The sequence below is a fragment of the Neopsephotus bourkii genome, unplaced genomic scaffold (assembly GCF_033783945.1).
Source record: "Neopsephotus bourkii isolate Nb327-2 ecotype Australia unplaced genomic scaffold, CSIRO-AGI_Nbou_v1 NB_1060, whole genome shotgun sequence".
NCBI lineage: Eukaryota > Metazoa > Chordata > Aves > Psittaciformes > Psittacidae > Neopsephotus > Neopsephotus bourkii.
The window spans coordinates 3846978-3864930 of NW_026901548.1; the positions used below are offsets into that span (position 1 = coordinate 3846978).

A 17953-nucleotide genomic window follows, 5' to 3' on the forward strand; every position below is an offset into this window, starting at 1 on the left:
CCATTTGTGTGTTTCTCCTCTAAAGGCATGTGATGCTGAAGGACAAACCCGGTATGTACCTGCAGCCCTTTGTCAATCACTGCCAAAACACAGGTTCTGCTAGAAAACAGATCCTGCCTCTGCAGTCAACTTAAGTGACCTACAACAGCAGTACAGTTGACAGCTTGGGCTTCTGCTCCCACATCGCAAACTCCTGCAATCACACTGTATTGAGCCCAACAAGCAATTAATGACAACACCAACATGTCAGAGATGGAGTAAGATGTATTCCTCCAGCTCCTGCCCTGCTTGTATTACAAGCAGCAGTTAAAGCCACAACTTTCTTGCACCCAGTAAAGCATCCAACATCATAAGCAAGGCACACAGCACAGATTCAGGAAAACACGGTGCTTCTTACTCCTGCTCTGAGGTAAATCCCCTCTCTCTGAGGTAATGCAGGAAATTGGGCCTGCCTGGATCTATAAATAGTGCAGGATGAATTAAACCCTGATGAGATGAGCTCTCATCAGCCCAAGATGACATCAGCTTTCATCTGCCCAAGTCTGGCAGTGAGCTGGTTTTCTCCCAGCACTCTGCACCACTATTTTCAGTCAGTAGAGAATCAAGTCGCTGCCTTCCTCCTGGGCTGCAAACAGAACAGGCTGATGCCTCTAGCACACGTCCACCCCCTGCACAGCGGGCTCGAGGTGCCACAACCTGCAGGTACGCAGCTTCTGTAACCCTGAATCCTACCCAAGGAACATTTGAACATGCTAATACACAGGCAAGTCTAAAAACATTTGGTGCTGGACCTCAGATCACCTTAACCTGGAAGCTAAGCCAGGGGCCATGTTTCCAGCCCAGGACAGTCCACCTATGACATGCTGTGTCAAACTACATTTCAGTATCTTACTGAAGACCACGAGCATCTTCAGACCTCCCAAAGAAGAGAAAGCAGGGCCATGTCCTGTGTCTCCAAACCTTCAGTGACCCTAGGAACCAGGACTGAATCTGACTGCACTGAGTTACAAGTAGCATTGCAATTACGCAGTACCTGCTCTGAAATACCATTAATGGTGTTGTGTAACTGACAGAAAGAGATCAGTCACTGGTAGTGGAGAGGCACCATTCATTTTCCTCAAGGCACGAAGCAGGCAAATCCCTTTCTCAACCTAAAGCACACGCATTTGCTTTGCTGTAACAACTCACTGACAGGAACAAAAAAAGCACAGGAACTTCAAATACCACATCTGCATAATCAGCCTCTTTAGCACACTGTTGTCACGAGCATCCAGAAAGCAACAGTAATGTTTCAGTAAACCCCATGGCAGGATTGTGCTCCTGTGTTTAAAAATAAAAGTCAGGTTTTGGTGCAAGCCCAGCTAACAAGAGCTGTACAGAGCTCAACACTGCAGCTGTACAGAAAACTGTTTTGAGATGGAAAGCCAGTGCTAGGATAAATCAGAGGAAAAGCCTCCCAAGAAATAAGAGTAATGAAAAAAAAAATCCTAAGTAAAATAGAATCTTACTGATTTTTAGCTTTACAGTATTTGTTGTTGTGATTTCAGCAGAAGCCAAACCCAGTGCTTTAGTGGTGACACTAGTTTTAGTAAGATTGGGGGCAGCTCCTAATTTAGAAGGCATTGAAAAAACTTGCTTTCTAGATCAAAACATCTTCTGTGTTGTAACAGAATTCACTCAGCACTTTGAACAAGAGAACAAAAGAAGTCATTGTATAAATCAGAAGAACAATTGTCCTCAATATCCTAGACAGAATGTTTCAGTGCTGGCGAGAACAACTCCCTGTTATTCATACAGGGAAAGCAAACCCTTCTTCAAAGTGCCAACATCTTGTATTCAACATCGCTGTGTAGCAATCACAAGCTGGCTTTACTGATGCCATTAAAAGAGGAACAGTTTTGATTCAATGTCTATGACATCAGAAAACGCACATGATGGGGTATTTCAGCAACCCCTCACTAGCAGAATGTCATCACCTACTGACCAGCAAGCAAAGTAAAGCAAAGAGATTGGGCAAGGATGAACAAACTTTAATAAAAGGCTCACTGGGGTCTGTTGTTAACTTTTTTCTGTGTTTCATTCTGGGCAACACCAAACTCAACATTTCCATTTAACTCCAGCAACACACAGCACGTCATTTTGCAGGGAAGCTTTAATTTCCCTTCTCCATGTGTTTACTTATGGCTTGTCTTTCTAGTTTCAGCTAAACTCTGCATGTCCTGGACTCACTTATCCCTATATCCCTGTGAGCTTTCTGCAAATACTCTGCCAAATCCAGCCCCATCTCCACACCCCAGGCACAGGTCCTCTTCTGCACAGTGTGTGCTGAAGAGCAGAACACTTTATTCATGTGGATGGGAGGCAGCAGAGGGGAAGAACTAGCTACAGCTCCCATCAAATGCTAGCTTATGTCAGACTGAAACAATACAGATTCAGTCGGATAGCTTTACAAATATATCAGCACATTCCTTCATTGGTATTTAAAGCAAATCACCTGGAAAAGGAGAGACATTCACGCTAACACAGAACACCTACTTCTCAAAGCAGCTGAAGAAGGCTCAGCAGACAGTAACAAAAGCACAAGCACAGCTCTATTAACTGCACTGGTCACCACACCATCTGTCCATCAGCAATCCAGAGCTTTTAATTCACCATCTGCCCAGGAACATGAGAGGAAGCTAAGCTTAGCTTTCATTAGGGTTCATACAGCTTCCAAGTGAAATGTAGATCTCAGATTTAGGTTAATATATGTTATTTCTGAGAATAACCTAGATTCGTATTGATAAAGACCCCTAAGCCACCATGCTAGTGCTTCTTCTTATCTCCAGTGCAAATGGTTATGGTTATCAGATTATGTGGGGGTTGTTTACTGATGCCCAGGCAAGCTGTTATTTGTCAGGGTTAATTGTGACTGCTTGTAGATGAGCAGTTTAAGAAAGCCACGGCACCTGTGTCTCCAAGTCAGCTGTATCAGAAGAGCTAAAAGCATCTCCACACTGCATTCACCCAGAGTAACCAAGTTCAGAAGGAAGAGGACACTTGCTCTGTTGACTTAGCTGACATCTGATCCTGGCAAGTCGTTAAAAACTAAAACCAAACACCAGGAAATGGATAGAAATTCACAACAGCATCACCCATTTCCCCCAAAAGAAAGATCTTACAAACCTTAGATACGTATTATCTTGAAAAGTAACACATGCCAAAGTTTGACAAGAAACAGTGTGCCTAACCCATGTGCCTGGCACTACACAGAGTCAGGGACAGTGCTAATGACATGCTTGTGAGCTGCGATTAAACTAAACACTTCGCCCAGCCCTAAGCATGGGTCAGCTGCAGAAAGTATGTTGAAACTCCAGTGTACAGCCAGAAGAAGGTCTAGAGGCACTGCAGGATGGACAAAACACTGAGGGTGGCTGTGTTACTGCTCTGGTGTATGCAAGACAGAGCTCTGCAGGGGCACTGGTCAGTCCTGGAAGGAGTCAGGATGGACTTACAGCACATCACCTCACGGCCAAGGGCACAGAACAACACAGGCTGAAATAACACAGGACTCACTCCAGTACATCAGTGTCTGTACCAGGCAGCTCAAACTGGACCTGCACTGCCAACAGGGCTGCCACCAGCACTGACAGAGGGCACCGGCTTCCCGCTTGCCACCAGCCTTGCAAGCACAGCCCAGGATGTGATCAGCCCATGCAAAGCCACAGCTTTATCTCCATTTAAAGCAGCCTTTTTTTGACTATTAGAAAAATAAAAAGGTCTGAAATGCAGGCTTCACATCACTGATGCCATGCTGTTACAGAAACACTACACTGTATAAGATAATCCATCCCATATAGCCCCTAACCCACCAGGTCCCTTGCAGATGGTTCTGCCACTGGAAGCTGACTGAGAGCTTCACTGGTAACCAGCTTCCAGTTATCAGCCTTCATGAATGTGTGGCCAGTTTGGGCCTCCAGACAAATTAATCCCCCACCTAAGTGCTAAGAGCTTTTAAGGTTCTCTCTTCCTCTAAAAACCCCAGCAAACTTCTTCACTTTTAATTCTCCCTTCTCCAAGGCTGGTAAGTAAAATCACACCAATTTCCCAGAAGCCTGAATGTGGCAGCCAGACGTGCTTTGCTGGATTAAAAGGCAGCAGTAACTCTTCACAGGACAACACAAGAGCTCACCCTCCGAGTCTGAGCACTGCTCCTGGTACTGTTCCTGCAGCAGAAAATCCAAGGACCCAACATACCACCTATTGCTCTCTGACAGATTACAGAGACTTAATGCAGTCCTTGGGGGGTATTTACAGGCAGGAGGAGGGGGCTGAGCCACATATGCCCTGAAACCACACCTTGTAGGGGGAGATGCTGGAGTGAGCTAAGGCCAGGACAATATTTACAGTCACAAGAGACAGTGTTAACTTCTTGATAAAAAAAATTCTTCTACACGAATTACCAAGAGGGCTCCCAGAAGGAACATCTTGTCTCCTGCCCAACTGTTGCCATGGCCACCAGCTCACTGCTGATCTAAACCGAAGCACAGAGAAGCAACAAGCACGTCCTTCCCTGGCCCAGTGCTCCCCAGAGCCCCTCTCCCTGGCTGCAGGGCTCCCCAGCTCAGCCCAGGGCAGACAACAGCCAAGCACAGCTGAGTCGGTGGTGGCAGCACCGTGATTCTGTGGGGCTCACACAGCTTCAGATTTGGGCAATTTTTAAAGAAGGGCACAGAGGGGCTTTGCTTGTTGAGGGAAAGGGTAGAGTGAAAAGGCAGCAGTGATGTACACCTCTGTTACAGAGACTCCTTCCTATCTTCCTGCTCTGGCTCCCCAGACCATACTGCTCACAGACAGGGAGGGCATGGCAAACTAAGAGCTTTGATGGGTCTTTAGACAATCTGCAGCAAAGGCTGATGTGTCAGGCACTGCATCCATATCCTTTCCAATCATAACAGACGGGCCTCAGCAGGCAGTGCCTGTACTACGTAATGCTCCTACTCAGAAGCATTTCACCTATCTTTATCGAGCACCCATCTGACATGGGAGCACACTGCACCTCTAGAAGAGATGGAGATGCAGAACGACAGAGGCAGACAAGACAATACAGGGAAGTGTTTTAAACCCACCATCTACCTTCATTAAAACAAAAAAATTGTTGCCTAACACTGTTGCCACTTCTAAGACTAAAGTTATAACATGCTAAGATTAGCAATTTTTACATTTAGAGGCTTTAAAATAATACTAAAACTTGCAGTGAATCAAGCTAAAGCAGTACAGTGACATGTGCTGCCCAGATGGGCTGTACTTCCAGTGTCTGATTATCAAGAAACGGAAAAAGCACAAACTATCTTCTAAGGACTGTATTTATTACATTTCTGTTCCACACAGGCCTGCAGAAAGCCTTCTGGAATCCCATACATCAACAGACCTTTATTAAAAGCTATCATGTGATGTTGACAGTTCTACCCCTGGCCATACCACTGGTGTAATACAGCAGTGAGAGCCTGTCCGGTGCTAAGCAGAACACTCCAGACACAGCAGCCTCTTACAGCTGAAAAGAAAGAATCTTCAACCTGACTGCAATCAGGTGAAGAGAAAGAAGAGCTGCTGGCTGCATATCAAAATGCTGAGGGCAGTCAGCAAGGTAATCCAGCATGGTAAATGAGCCTGCATCCCACAAAACACCACGTAATCTCAGTGCTGTGCTCTGCCTAAGAATGTGTCTTCTGTCTCAGATGCTGGTGGTGCAGTGCTCCTCTAAAAGGATTATTCCTACACAACCAGAGTGATCAGGCTCATCTCCACACTGCTCTCTCAGGCAAATAACCTCCCAGACAGTGACCATGGCTGGTGGTGCCTCAGGCCCAGCAAAGCAGGGTGCTGTATCTGGGGCAGATTGCTGACTTCCATCCCCTCTCAACACAAATAGAGCACACAAGCTCCTCCTTTCCTAGCCTGTGAAGCAGATGGGATGTGACAGAGCTGCAGCTCTTCAGCATATTGCATTTTTCCAAGAAACTGCTTTTCAGGAGACCAGCCATCCTGCAAGATGTCACGGAACCTTGGCAGAGCAGGACAAGTCCACATCTCTGCGCTCAGAACAATGTCTGCTGCATGAAAGAGTGAAGGCAAACTTCTGCCAATTGGATATATTGAAGTTCTTACTGATTAAAGCTTAACAGGAACTAAAATTAATATATAGAGCTTTTTCATCTGTCTCTCAGCATTACTGATGGGCTATGGGGAGTCTACCCATGTGTCTTACCTGACAGTCGAAGTCCTGGAAGTTGCGAGCTGCATTCTGTTAACAAAAAACAAGAGTTCAGCACAAGACCCCAGAACACCCCCCAACACCATCAAAGCTCCCCTCAGAGACCTCATCCCCTTCCTCAGTACAGCCCAGCCCAACTGCAGTCACCACAGTAGCTCAAATGTGAGATCCACACAGGGGAACTCCAGGCAAGTTCTGCCCATTACTATGCAGTGAGGTTGCTGGGGGCTCTCCCAAGGCTGCCAGCTAAGGAGAGTACCTCTGGACACAGGTGACAGTTGACTGTATTAGAGAAGGGACAGAAACACATAGGAAGGACCCTGACCAAAGTCAAGCTGGTTACAAGGTTGAGTTTTGTGTGGTCCTGGAGCCCTTGAGAGAACTACCACTAGGACTCATGTCATGAGCACAAGGAAACAGACTATGCAGGCAGCTCCCCTGCAGTAACTGCATGGTGTCGATCCAGGGCAAACAGTGACCTGTGAGTTACTGAGATCAGAGCACATGGGAACTGAGCTCAGCAATCCACAACTGACTTTTCCAGAGGGTGACAACACACATGCAGGTAAGCACAGCAAGTGCATCCCACATCTGGCATACTGCAAGTTCAAAGGTCTGCAGTAACCTGTCTGTATGCTCATGTGCTTTGTTAACACTGTCTCTGACCACAGCGTAGGTTACACTGGTGAGTGCTGTCAAATGCTGAAAAAGGCTGAGCAAATAACCTGGAACAGCATTCTAACTTCTGTGTTTTAGGTACAGCACCTTAGTGCTAAGACTACAGCTAGGACCAGATACGTACAAGATAAACACACCCCAAACATTTCTTCTGGCTGAGCACCTAAGCCCTTAGTATCTTAAGAGTTTTACTGTACTATTTCTGGCCATTAATCTGCGCTGGCTCAAACTACTACATCTCAAGTGGTCAGTGAAAATCCTGGTGAACTGTGAGCTTGTTACTTTCTGGACTCTGATAACACTGCACAGAACAGTGTGTTACAGCACCCCACCCATATGCTCCACAAACTAGGTCTAAAAAGTACATGTGTATTATTTCAAGCTTGAAAGCATTAACAAAGACCAGATCCCAGAGATGATAGCTCCCTGAGGCATTCCTTATTAAAACAAACTTAGAAGGAGAGCCACTGCACACTTCTCTTCCCATGCAGTGCAGAGGATGGTTCTGGAGCCACCCTACTTATTTTTTCCCCCCCTACCGAGATCCTTCCTGTAACTCCAAAACTGAGCTAAGGAAACCATATCACTTGGTATGTGCCCTTCTGTGTCTGGTTAACACCACTGGGCTGTTCAAGTGAGCACTCTGCACTTAAACCAGAACTGTCCCAGCTGTTAGATAACAGAAGTGGCTGTGCAGATGGCATCATGGCAAGGACCTGATGGGGCTGACCAGGCAATACTTCACAGACTGAAAACTTATAAAGTGAAACCCACTTTGTTTTAGCATACTTCAATACCTCCTGCTTAGGTCAGCACAGTGGAGCAAGGGAAATCTACCCTCTTGAACTCAAACATGGAAAGTCCTTGAAGAATCATGAACATTGCATTTAGAATCTTGTCTTCTGTAAAGCTTGATTTCTCATTGTGAAACCACACTGTTTCCAAGGCACTTTCTGCTGGTCTACACTGATTCTGTTCTTCAAAACTCACTCTCCCTGGAAACATTTCAAAGATGATGTTTAAGCTACAGTGGAAGCCTGGCAGTCAGCACTACACTGTAAGAACAGGCAGCTGGACTGCAGATATCTGCTGGATTTTTACACTTCACAGATGCTAAACAGATATGGTGGCACACTAAAGCAATGAGCAAACACTAACTGCATTAGACAGCACAGTCTTTCCCAAGCAATTGGACAAAGTACTGGGACCCTTTGGCAGCACAAGCTAGCCCTTCATGTCAGTCATTAAACAGCAAAGCATTGAAAACTGCTTCACATACCATCAAACTTGGCTGTGAGGTATGGAAAGTCACCAAACCACATTGCTTACGAGCACAATTTGCAGATGCAAGATTCTAGGTCTTGATGGGATGGCCCATAATGACTTTGGCACTCAGACCAACAGTCTGTGGCACAATCTAGTGGGGCTAATGCTGTCCTAAAGCCCAGATGCCTGTTCTCCAGCCCACAAAAGACAGAGTGACAGCCTTAAACAGCTGCCACAATAGAGTGATTTGCCAGTCTCAGTCTTGCATGAATCTGGACTGCTCTAGCTAGGCTCTGCAGGTATTGAAAGGAAATGGCTCTCCATTACTAAATCCACAGACACAAGGTTGTTTTGGAGGTCAAAATACAAGAGGATAGTTTCAACAAATTATTTTAAACAAAAAAAAAAAAAGAGGAAAAAAAAAAGTGGGATACAGTCCAAGGCTTCTCTAACAAGCAGGAACTTAGTAGAGGTCAGCAATGGTATCACCTTTCCAGTTTCCACCCTGCCTTTGCAAACCTTCAGTACAGGCATGACAATGACAGGACTCCAAACTCACCTGAATCGTGGTCTGTCTTGCCCCGAGACTTTGGAAGAGTATGTGGTAATGGGTTACCAGAGTAGGGAAGCACTTAAGTCAGTACCTAAGGTACTTCAAGATGTAAGGAGATTCTGGCAATCAAGGCTCCTTGCCAGACACGAAGTCAGCCAAAGTACAGCCAAAGCATTACCTTATCATTCAGGAGTGGTTTGATCTCTGTCAACTGAACATCCTGCAGTTCATCCATGGTGGTGTAAGTGGAGCCAACTAATCCTTAGAACAGCAAACGGGTGATTCTGAAACAAAGAGATATTGTTAGAAACGGTGTTAGAAGATTTGCTAGCCAAAGCAAACTTAAAGATCTTTCATTAGACTTGTATATGCCAGAAAGTCTGAAAGAATCTGGTTCTCAGTGCACCACAATGCCTGTGTATCTGTAGCAGGCAAACAGCCATGGCTGATCTTCCTGGTCCATTTCTACTGCAAATACTGTTTCAGGGGAAGTGAGGTCTCTAGGGAGTAAGACAACAAATGTCTGTGTTACACCTGTATTGTGTGTTGTTCCTTTGTTAAAGCTGGGCAGCAACATGGAAAGCTGCTGGTTTGGATGCTGGGCTCAGAATGAGGTGAAATTTCCTTGGGAGAGAACAGAACAGCTCCCTTTACACCAACTGAGCCCACGGAGCTGGGGAAACTGCAGAGGAGCATGCAGGAAGGGCATGAGATGCTACAGTGAGCCTGCAGCACAACCAGCCTGGGAGACTCTGTGGCATGGAGCAGACCCTCACCCAGGCTGCTGGAGCAAGAGCTCTGAGGGTCAGAGGTGACCTAATACTGAGGGGAGCGAGGAAATCACTGAAAACTGCTGCACTGAGAGCAAAATCAGGCAGAGAATAAACCTGCACAGCCACAAATGGCCAGATGGTGGATTGCTTCTCTAAACGTACTGATTCCAACCTGCTCATCCAGCAAATCTGAGGCTTTTCCGCTTTCCTAGAATCTCAAAGCCTTTTGAAGGTTTTTGAAGGAGAAGGTACAGGGGGTCCCCATCAGTGCTCGCAAGCAGCTTTTTTTAGATTGCTGAACTAGCTCTTCCCAATCCACTTATGAACTCTCCAGAAAATTACTGTCACAGACTCAGGATTTCATTTCAATCCATTCAGAGGATATTCTGCAGGCAGATGCATGCACTATTCTCTTCCCAAGATCTTAGCAAGCTGAATGTGATTGCCCTGAGCTACATCTGGGTAACTTGTTATTACAGCAATAGGTCTGACTTACTCTATATGATTATTGAGCACAACTTCACCTAAGCACCCTGTGATGCAAAGAGCAATGTGGCTTTCAGTCTGAAACATGGCAAAGGGGACTTGCCAAAAAAGGCCACAAGAATTTCTCTGAAGAGAATGATTTGTAGCAGAGACACCTGGTAAAGCACCTCTTTAAATGCAGAGTCAAAGGGAAGGGATGTATTGGTGAGCTGGGCTACCCTCTGCTCCAACCATGTTAAAGATCTGCAGACATGGCTGCCCAGGAAACAATCAGTTCTCTCCCTCCACTCCTCTGGTGATTTAGAAAACCAAACCTGTCACTTCAGAAACTGAAATCAGGTTTAAAATACCACAACAAAGCAGCATCAATATTCACAGCACACAGAAGAGCTCCACAGAAGACAGGCTACAGGCAAAGCAAAAGGCTTGCCTGGAATGATCTGTGTATAAATCATGCATTTTTCTTTAAAAGTCCCAAGACCACATGCTTTGCAAGTATTCCTCCTGCCTCCATTTATAGATGGCTATAAATACATTCAAATACCCCAATTTAAACCATCCATCCCTTTCCAAAAGCTTCCTGAAGGCTGGAGTAGGCTCTATGCTCTTTGAAAACCAGTAATACGAGGAATGACATTTGGTGAATCATTAACGGAGACTAGAAATCAGGGTAGGACACAGAAGGCTGCAAAAAAAACCCAAGGCAGGTCAGCCTCAAAGAAACCACCTACCTATAAATAAGATCTGGAATACGTAAGCTCCCCTGCTTACTCCAAGATAAGGATGCTCTCAATTTACATTATTTCAAGATATAAAAAAAAGCACGTGTGTGAAAGTAAGTTCAGCAAGCCAAGAGCACGTGTACTACAGCACCAAGCCAGCAGTGAGAACTGCACGTTCGGTGGGTCCTGGTCTGTAGTCAGCAGAGCTCTAGCAGCCCTGCTCCCCCCGGGGTTACAAGCTGCAAGAGCTGGATCTTGAATCCAGCTCTCTGGGCACCTCCTTGAAATATTCTGGTTTATTATGGAATTGCAATCTCTTCATGTTGTTAGGGAACATTGCAGCAAAATCTTGTATTCAGAGGCTGACAATTCTTGTTCATTCATATCAACTAGACAACAGCTTCTAATCTGTTAACTCTGTAGCCCGTTATACTCCTGCTTTGTATGTTAACTGCACTGAGGTGAAATTACACAAGACAGTAGCTATGCTGCAAAACACACCATTAAATCTACCTAAATGTACATTCCTCTGTTTGGCAGCCTAGCAGAGCTGGCTGAAGCAGCCTCCTCTCTAGGGACTTACAGTCACGACAATGTGGGTTAGATTTCCACAACTGCTCCCTGACACAGCCACCCCCTTCTCAGGGGATGGAAAGAAGAAACACTGTTCTTGGGTGTGCAAAGGAAAAAGAGAATAAACTCTGAATCTGCAGGCAGTGCGAGAACCAAAGCACACTGCCCACGGTCCTTAGGTTTGCAGCTGAATATATTCAGCTGTGTGTGGTGTGGAGCTCTTCACTGCAGCTTTTTGCTTTCTACAGAAGGGGATTCCTGCTTCCTTTGCTTCTCTGGCACAGGCACACCTGAAGACAAGCTGCCTCTTGGGGCTCCTCAGTCTGAGACCACAATCTCAGCATGTAGATCTGAACTAAATCAAGTTTCATTTATGCCCTTTGAGACACTTGGACACTCCTGTTACGTTGTTCCTCAGTCCTTTGTAAGCCTCTTCACAGGAGTGTGCTTCCCAACCACTTGCACAGGCTGAAACGCTGGCTGACATGGTAAACTTTCAGCAAAATAGGCAAAGAGTCCAAATTCACTTTCAAAATATTTTCCTAGGTTACTCCCTCTCCGTTCCAGCTCATGTATTTTTGGGAATGCACCACATGGTTCTCCACCTCCAAGACAAACTATGAGCCTGCAGACAGAAATTACGTTCTGCTTAACCAGCACAGTGCCAACGACTGCACACGGGTGACAACGGCATTGTTACACAGCGTACGTCTACCTCCTTTAAATCTGGGCTAACCCCAGGACAGAAAAGCCACCTGCTGAACATACTTTCTAAGGCATTTAAACAAGACTTACAGTTAACAATGGTTGTGTGAGGAAAAGACCTGTGCCCAGCTTTCCATTAATTTTGGAGGAGTCCACTTCTCATCACAGCAAGGGTCACGCTGCCCCATGTATAACTGAACTCAGCCAGCATGACATCATCCTTGGTCACCATTTGAATTAGCAGGAATCAATTATAAGGCTGATTAAACAAGAATGCATGAAAAATGTAAGTCTTCAAATTGTTTCGAATTACCTGGAATCATGAAAACACTGAACCCTGCTGAACTCCCCTGTACTCTCCCCACTACCAGTGAAATAAGCAGTGGCTATTATCATCAATCATGTTATTCACATCATTTTTCCATGCCCCTTTCTCAGGGTGGCACCACTCTGAGGCAATACTGGCATTATCCAGCATCAGCTACTCAAATGAAGCCACAGAACCGTTTTCACCAGTTTTATGGTGAAGGACACGTTCAAATAGAGCTGCTCAAAGATGCTCTATTGAGCTGCCTGTTGCACAACACCCATAGTTCAGGATGTCGCACCCAGGCATGGGTGTAGCTGAGCTCAATTCCTCTGATCCAACACAAGACAAGTGGGGAAATCAGTCTCTTCAACAGCAGCTTACTCTTGGGCAGCTTGTGATTCAATCTGACTGCTTTCCACCAGGAAAAGCACTTCCCTCTGGGGTTTTATTTTCAAGCTTGTTTCTGCTTTGTTTCAATTACACTTCCTACTAATTGACTCTGTGTTTCTACATTTTAAGTGAAAAATAATAATCAAATGTAATATGTATCCCACTGAGCGAAATAAACTGTTCCAGAGCAAGATGGATTGGAAATCTGTTTAAATGTGATTTTAACACTGATTTTTATCATCAAACAGTACAATTCAATTTACTGAAATTCAATGCTGATTTTGCAAAGCTGCGTTTTCACTGGCTACCAGACATTAAATTGCATTGATAAATATAACCTTTACACCCAGCTGAGCCTTCTGCTGTGTGGGAGGAACCACCATTTAAGTTATAGTGTAGCTAAACAAACATTTAGTCAGATCTCTGTCTTCCTATCTTGTAATGCAGTTGTGATTGATCTTCTTTAACTCATTTGTGTCAAGTGCTATTGAGATGGGAGAAAAATATTCAGATCAAATACTTAAAGATTTGCAGAGTCACTTTCATTTTAAAGATAAAACTGCCTTAAATGCTTTGTGTTTACTCATATAAGTAAGCATAAATACAAGATACTGTATAAAGTAATAATATATTAATATCATCTATATTAATATAAATTCATAATATATAATAAATAATATATAATGTTCAATATAAGTTATACAGCCTAAACCTGATGCATCAACATACATGCAGCAGTGAAGGAATTGCCTCGTGGTTTTGGTCACATCTCTTGGCATGTGCAGTGCAATGAAGGGCAGCCTGGATAAGCCACCTTAATGGGGGATATAGAAATCACCCACAGCCACATGCAAAGCTCAGGAAGAATTAATACATCCTGCTCCTTAGCAGCTAAGACAACACAAATGCTTCTGGTGTCAGCTCATTCGGGTAACTAACGCTCTTTTATTGTGCTGTATATGTATATACAGCTAAATCACTTCTACTAATGTCTTTGCAGACAAAAAACCAAACTTTTCTTCTTCATTCAAGCTTGAATAAATGGATTTTGGCCATCAGAAAATCGTATACTTGCAGGGAAAAGCTGATCAAACATTTCAACATCTCCAATTTCGAGTTATCCACCAATCATGCTAGAGATATTTTAAGTTTTATTATGGCAAATACATAGCTTAACATTAAATAATTATGTCTATTGAATATAAGAATAGATGTACACAAGACAGATTTAAGCCTCAAGATGCTGTTTCATTAATCTGCTAACTGCAGATCTGTTGCAAAAGAGGCAGTCACAGGGTTGATGTAAATTTGAAGAACGCATACGTTGTGTGAAAAACAAGCTGATCAATTATTTATTTTATGCTTTCCCCCCCCTTTCTTCTTCATCATTAATTAAATGCACCTTTCCCTGCCCCAAGCAGCACTGCTCCTTGGAGCTTCCCAGAACAAGCTCTTTCAGTCTGGCTCATTGCCCATCCTGCATCATCTGACAATCCCTTCTTAAGTATCAGTGTCATTATTTCAAAACCATCACGACTGCTGTACTGCTGTCCTTTCCATCATTTCCAGTCTGTGAAGTAACTTCCAAGCAAGAAATCATCCTTGTACATGTCAGGATGAATTTTATGCCCTTTCTCAGGCAGCTGGCCAGTGCAGGAGGCAGCTCAAATTAACGCAGCTAAAACCAGTAACGGATATAGGGCAACTCAGAATCAATTCAGGATGTAATTTCATTATTCATTTAGTATCATCATGGGCTGCTGCCAGAGGGATGCCCCATCCGTCTTCCCTACCTACGCCAGACAGAAATTCCTTCCTCTCCTTCCCTTGCACCAGGTCAATGAGTATTGTGCAAGTTGGATCAGCAGAAGGGGCTCAGAGGCCACCTGAGATGCCCATGCCTGGCACAGCAGCACAGCTCTGAGCAGCTGTGGTCACAGAAGAGTGCAGGAGAGGGCACAGAGCCACTGCTGTTTCATCAGCGCTGATGACCAAGTGGCATTTTACCCAAAATAAGGAGCTCTTTCTGATGCTGAGCTCTGCTGATCGTTGCCACTCACAGCTGCTCAGCAATTTCTCATCCTTGACAGGCCAGTGGAGCAGTGGTTAAATCTCAGCACAGCCTCATGGAAATCTCTGGGTCTGATTCCTGGCCAGTAACTGATCTCAAATCACTGTTCATAAGAACAACTTCTGCTTGACGTCAATTATAAAACTACATATAAAGTAGATACCTAAAATATCTTTGGAAGGAAAGTGGCGTTTTCCATCAAATTAGGAATGCCTTCCTGAAGGTAGCTGGAGGCCAGAGGAGGATGGCACCCTACCAAATATGCGTTCCCAAATTTTACATTTGTCAGATAAGGACTAAGGAGGAATCTATGACCTTATTACTGGGTAGCTGAAGCTTTCAATGCAAGTGACTTAGTTTCAATACTCCAGTTCTGAATGAAGTTGAACCATAATGAGTTTCATGTTTAATCCCTCCACATTTAGAAAGACTTGGTTACAACAGATTAACCTGATTAATTAACGTCAGATTCATTCCCGATTTCATCCTCTAGAAACCGGTGTGAGATGAGGGAACACACCACAGCAAGGCAACAGTGGAGGATAAACAGCCTACACCAAAGTCTAAACCTAATTCCTCGAGTAAGAAGTACAAAGGGGACATTTCTGAGAAGTCTGTTCCCAGCCTCTTCCGCAGGTGAAGGTGGCACAGAAGAGACATTGTAAATAGAAGACAGATGTACAAACAAAGAGATTTTTAACCTGAAAATATCGCACACCAGAATAAAAAGAAAAATTAAAATCCAGAAGCAGTGACTGTTACAGCCACACATCAACACTATTTAAAAATTCCCTTTCTAAAACTCTTTAATAATGAATAAGGAATCAAGTGAGACACTTCACATTAAAGAAGTCGATGGATCATCTCCCAGTAGGTTTTTTTTGGGCAGACGTTAGCATGTCAAAATAACAGGTTTAATATTAAAATTGATCCTCACACCTAAAAAATATTCAATGCTTTCCAGAATAAGAACACATGAAGAACTGCACAAGATCTGTATGGTGCAAGATCTGGTCTGATACAGTTCAAGAGCAAATGCCTATTCTGCTGCTGTTCCCTAGCACCTACTGGTATTCCCCTTTGCTCCCACACTTCAGATAAGCATCAGTGTCTCAGGTCCTGTAGGAGCCTCTCCCCAGTGCACTGAAACGCTGATGTTCTTTCCAAACACAGAGGTTACTTACTCTGCAGAGTAACTATTAAGGAAGCTGTACCCATGACATTTAGTTTGGTACCTCCCTCCTTCCTTGACAGCCGCAGAGATTATTAACAACTTTACCTACGATACACAGGATGCTCTCTCATCCCAACGTGGCAAAAATTAAAGATATAAAGTAAGACACCGTGGAGGCTGAATCAAAGACAAACTCCTTCTGATAACCCGTCTTAACAGCTCTGAGCAGCCACAACCTCCCAGGAGTCAGCGTGTGCCATCCAGGGAATGATATTTCCAACACAAAACACCATTAGCACACCAGCCCTGACCCTACAAAAGCCTGCTGACAATACCTTTTCTAACGATAGAGCTTAGCTTGCTAACACTCACCTGGAGAGAAACGATCACATCTCTTTACCTGGTTATTTCCTTCCTGTAACATTATGTGCATATTTCTCCCACATTAACCTTTAAGCAGAATTTAGTTTAAAGACACTCTTCATGCAATCATTTCAGGAATAGAATGACAGCCCTATTTCTGGGTTGATTTTATTCATTCCAGTATTACTTTTTTTTCCCCTCCCTCCCCAAGCTTCACTGCCCTGTCCTTTGGGAAAACAGATATATCCATTTACCCCATGCCCAGTATTACAGTTTTGTAGCCATGAATTCTACAAAAACCCTCAGAGGAGATTTAAAGTGTTCTGAAGAAGGGTAGTGGTACTGTAAGACATAATTAAGACAGTATTAGTCAGGTGAATTGTGGTCCTAACAGATGCCAAACCCAATTATAAAGAAGATCATAATAGTTTAAGCGACTGTCATGGAAGCCAAGTATAGCTTCTCTTTTGAGCCTCCTCCACAGCAGAACTAATGAGTTTCAGCTGGCTGGTGAAGAGGCCTAAGAGCACCCACAGAACATAACAGTTATCTGCTAAGCACCAGTAATCCAATTACTGTGCGTCATACATAATACCTTAGGAGTAAAATGATAATAACCCACCTTACGCAGAGTATTCCCTCACCACTGTCTCAAGAGCCTGAGTCAGCCTCAGGCTGCTCAGAGGCGGTATCCCCAGGCAGACCACAGCATCTCCTGGGAGCCAGAGGCTCAGCACACCTTACAGCAGACAGGTCATTCAGGCAACATCAACAGAGCCCACCACTCCTCTCCCCACTCTTTCAACCTCCAGATATCTCACAGATTTGCAGACTGAGGTAGTATCTTTTATTTAACTAGCTGGAAACAATGACAAGCTTTTGTGACCAGAAGCCCTTCTCCACGTCAGGAGCAGATGTTAAAACACAACCCAAAGCACAATTCACCTGAGCAGTCAACAGGTTAACATGATAATTTCTTTTTACAATTAAGCAATATTCAGCAAGATGCTCCAAATTCGCTTAAAATGGCAAGAAATTAATTTTGTCGACACAAAACATGTGAACATAGAATCACAGAATCATAGAATAGTTCGGGTTGGAAAGGACCTATCAAGTTCCAACCCCCATGCCATGGCCAGGGACACCTCGCACTAAACCATATCACCCAAGGCCTCATCCAACCTGGCCTTGAACACTGCCAGGGATGGATGAGGCAAACATGACAAAGCACAGGTTAATAAACCACAAATAAGTAACACTTGTACATTAGAACCGTGCCTAGTTTTCATGAATCCAACAGCTTCTCCTTCAGTCTGTCCTTTTCTAAATCCTGTGGAGCAATCCCAAAATAACACTGCTGCCACTGGCTGGTATTTTATTGTTGTATTATTTCTGTAGTAGCAGAAGCTGGAACTACCCATCACAACTAATATGCCACCATCCCAACTCACTGTCAGACAAAGAGAAAACATAAACTCTTGCTGTCACAGAAGTTCTAATACTCCAATAACAAGCCCAAAATACCAGCTACAAGGCTGTGCCGTATGTTGTGATATGTACAAACTGTATGTGACTTCACTGGGTGTTTCCATCCAGGGATGAGAAGCTGCACTGATTTTGTTCAATGAAGAACAAC

At 44.2% G+C, this 17953-nt stretch overlaps 1 protein-coding gene across 4 annotated transcripts in view; it reads right to left on the bottom strand.

Annotated features, from left to right (window-relative positions):
* The window catches only part of NDRG3 (NDRG family member 3), a 46289-nt gene that overhangs the window by 16936 nt on the left and 11400 nt on the right, over positions 1-17953 (bottom strand). For 2 of the 4 annotated variants that reach the window (XM_061361701.1, XM_061361699.1), the window contains exons 2-3: positions 8929-9034; positions 6248-6283 (exon numbers count right to left, since the gene is read on the bottom strand). In XM_061361701.1, coding sequence (XP_061217685.1) covers positions 6248-6283; positions 8929-8985 — 93 coding nt within the window. In that variant the 5' untranslated portion in view covers positions 8986-9034. The remainder of the gene's footprint in view (positions 1-6247; positions 6284-8928; positions 9035-17953) is intronic. The other 2 variants (XM_061361700.1, XM_061361702.1) reach the window with 1 other exon arrangement.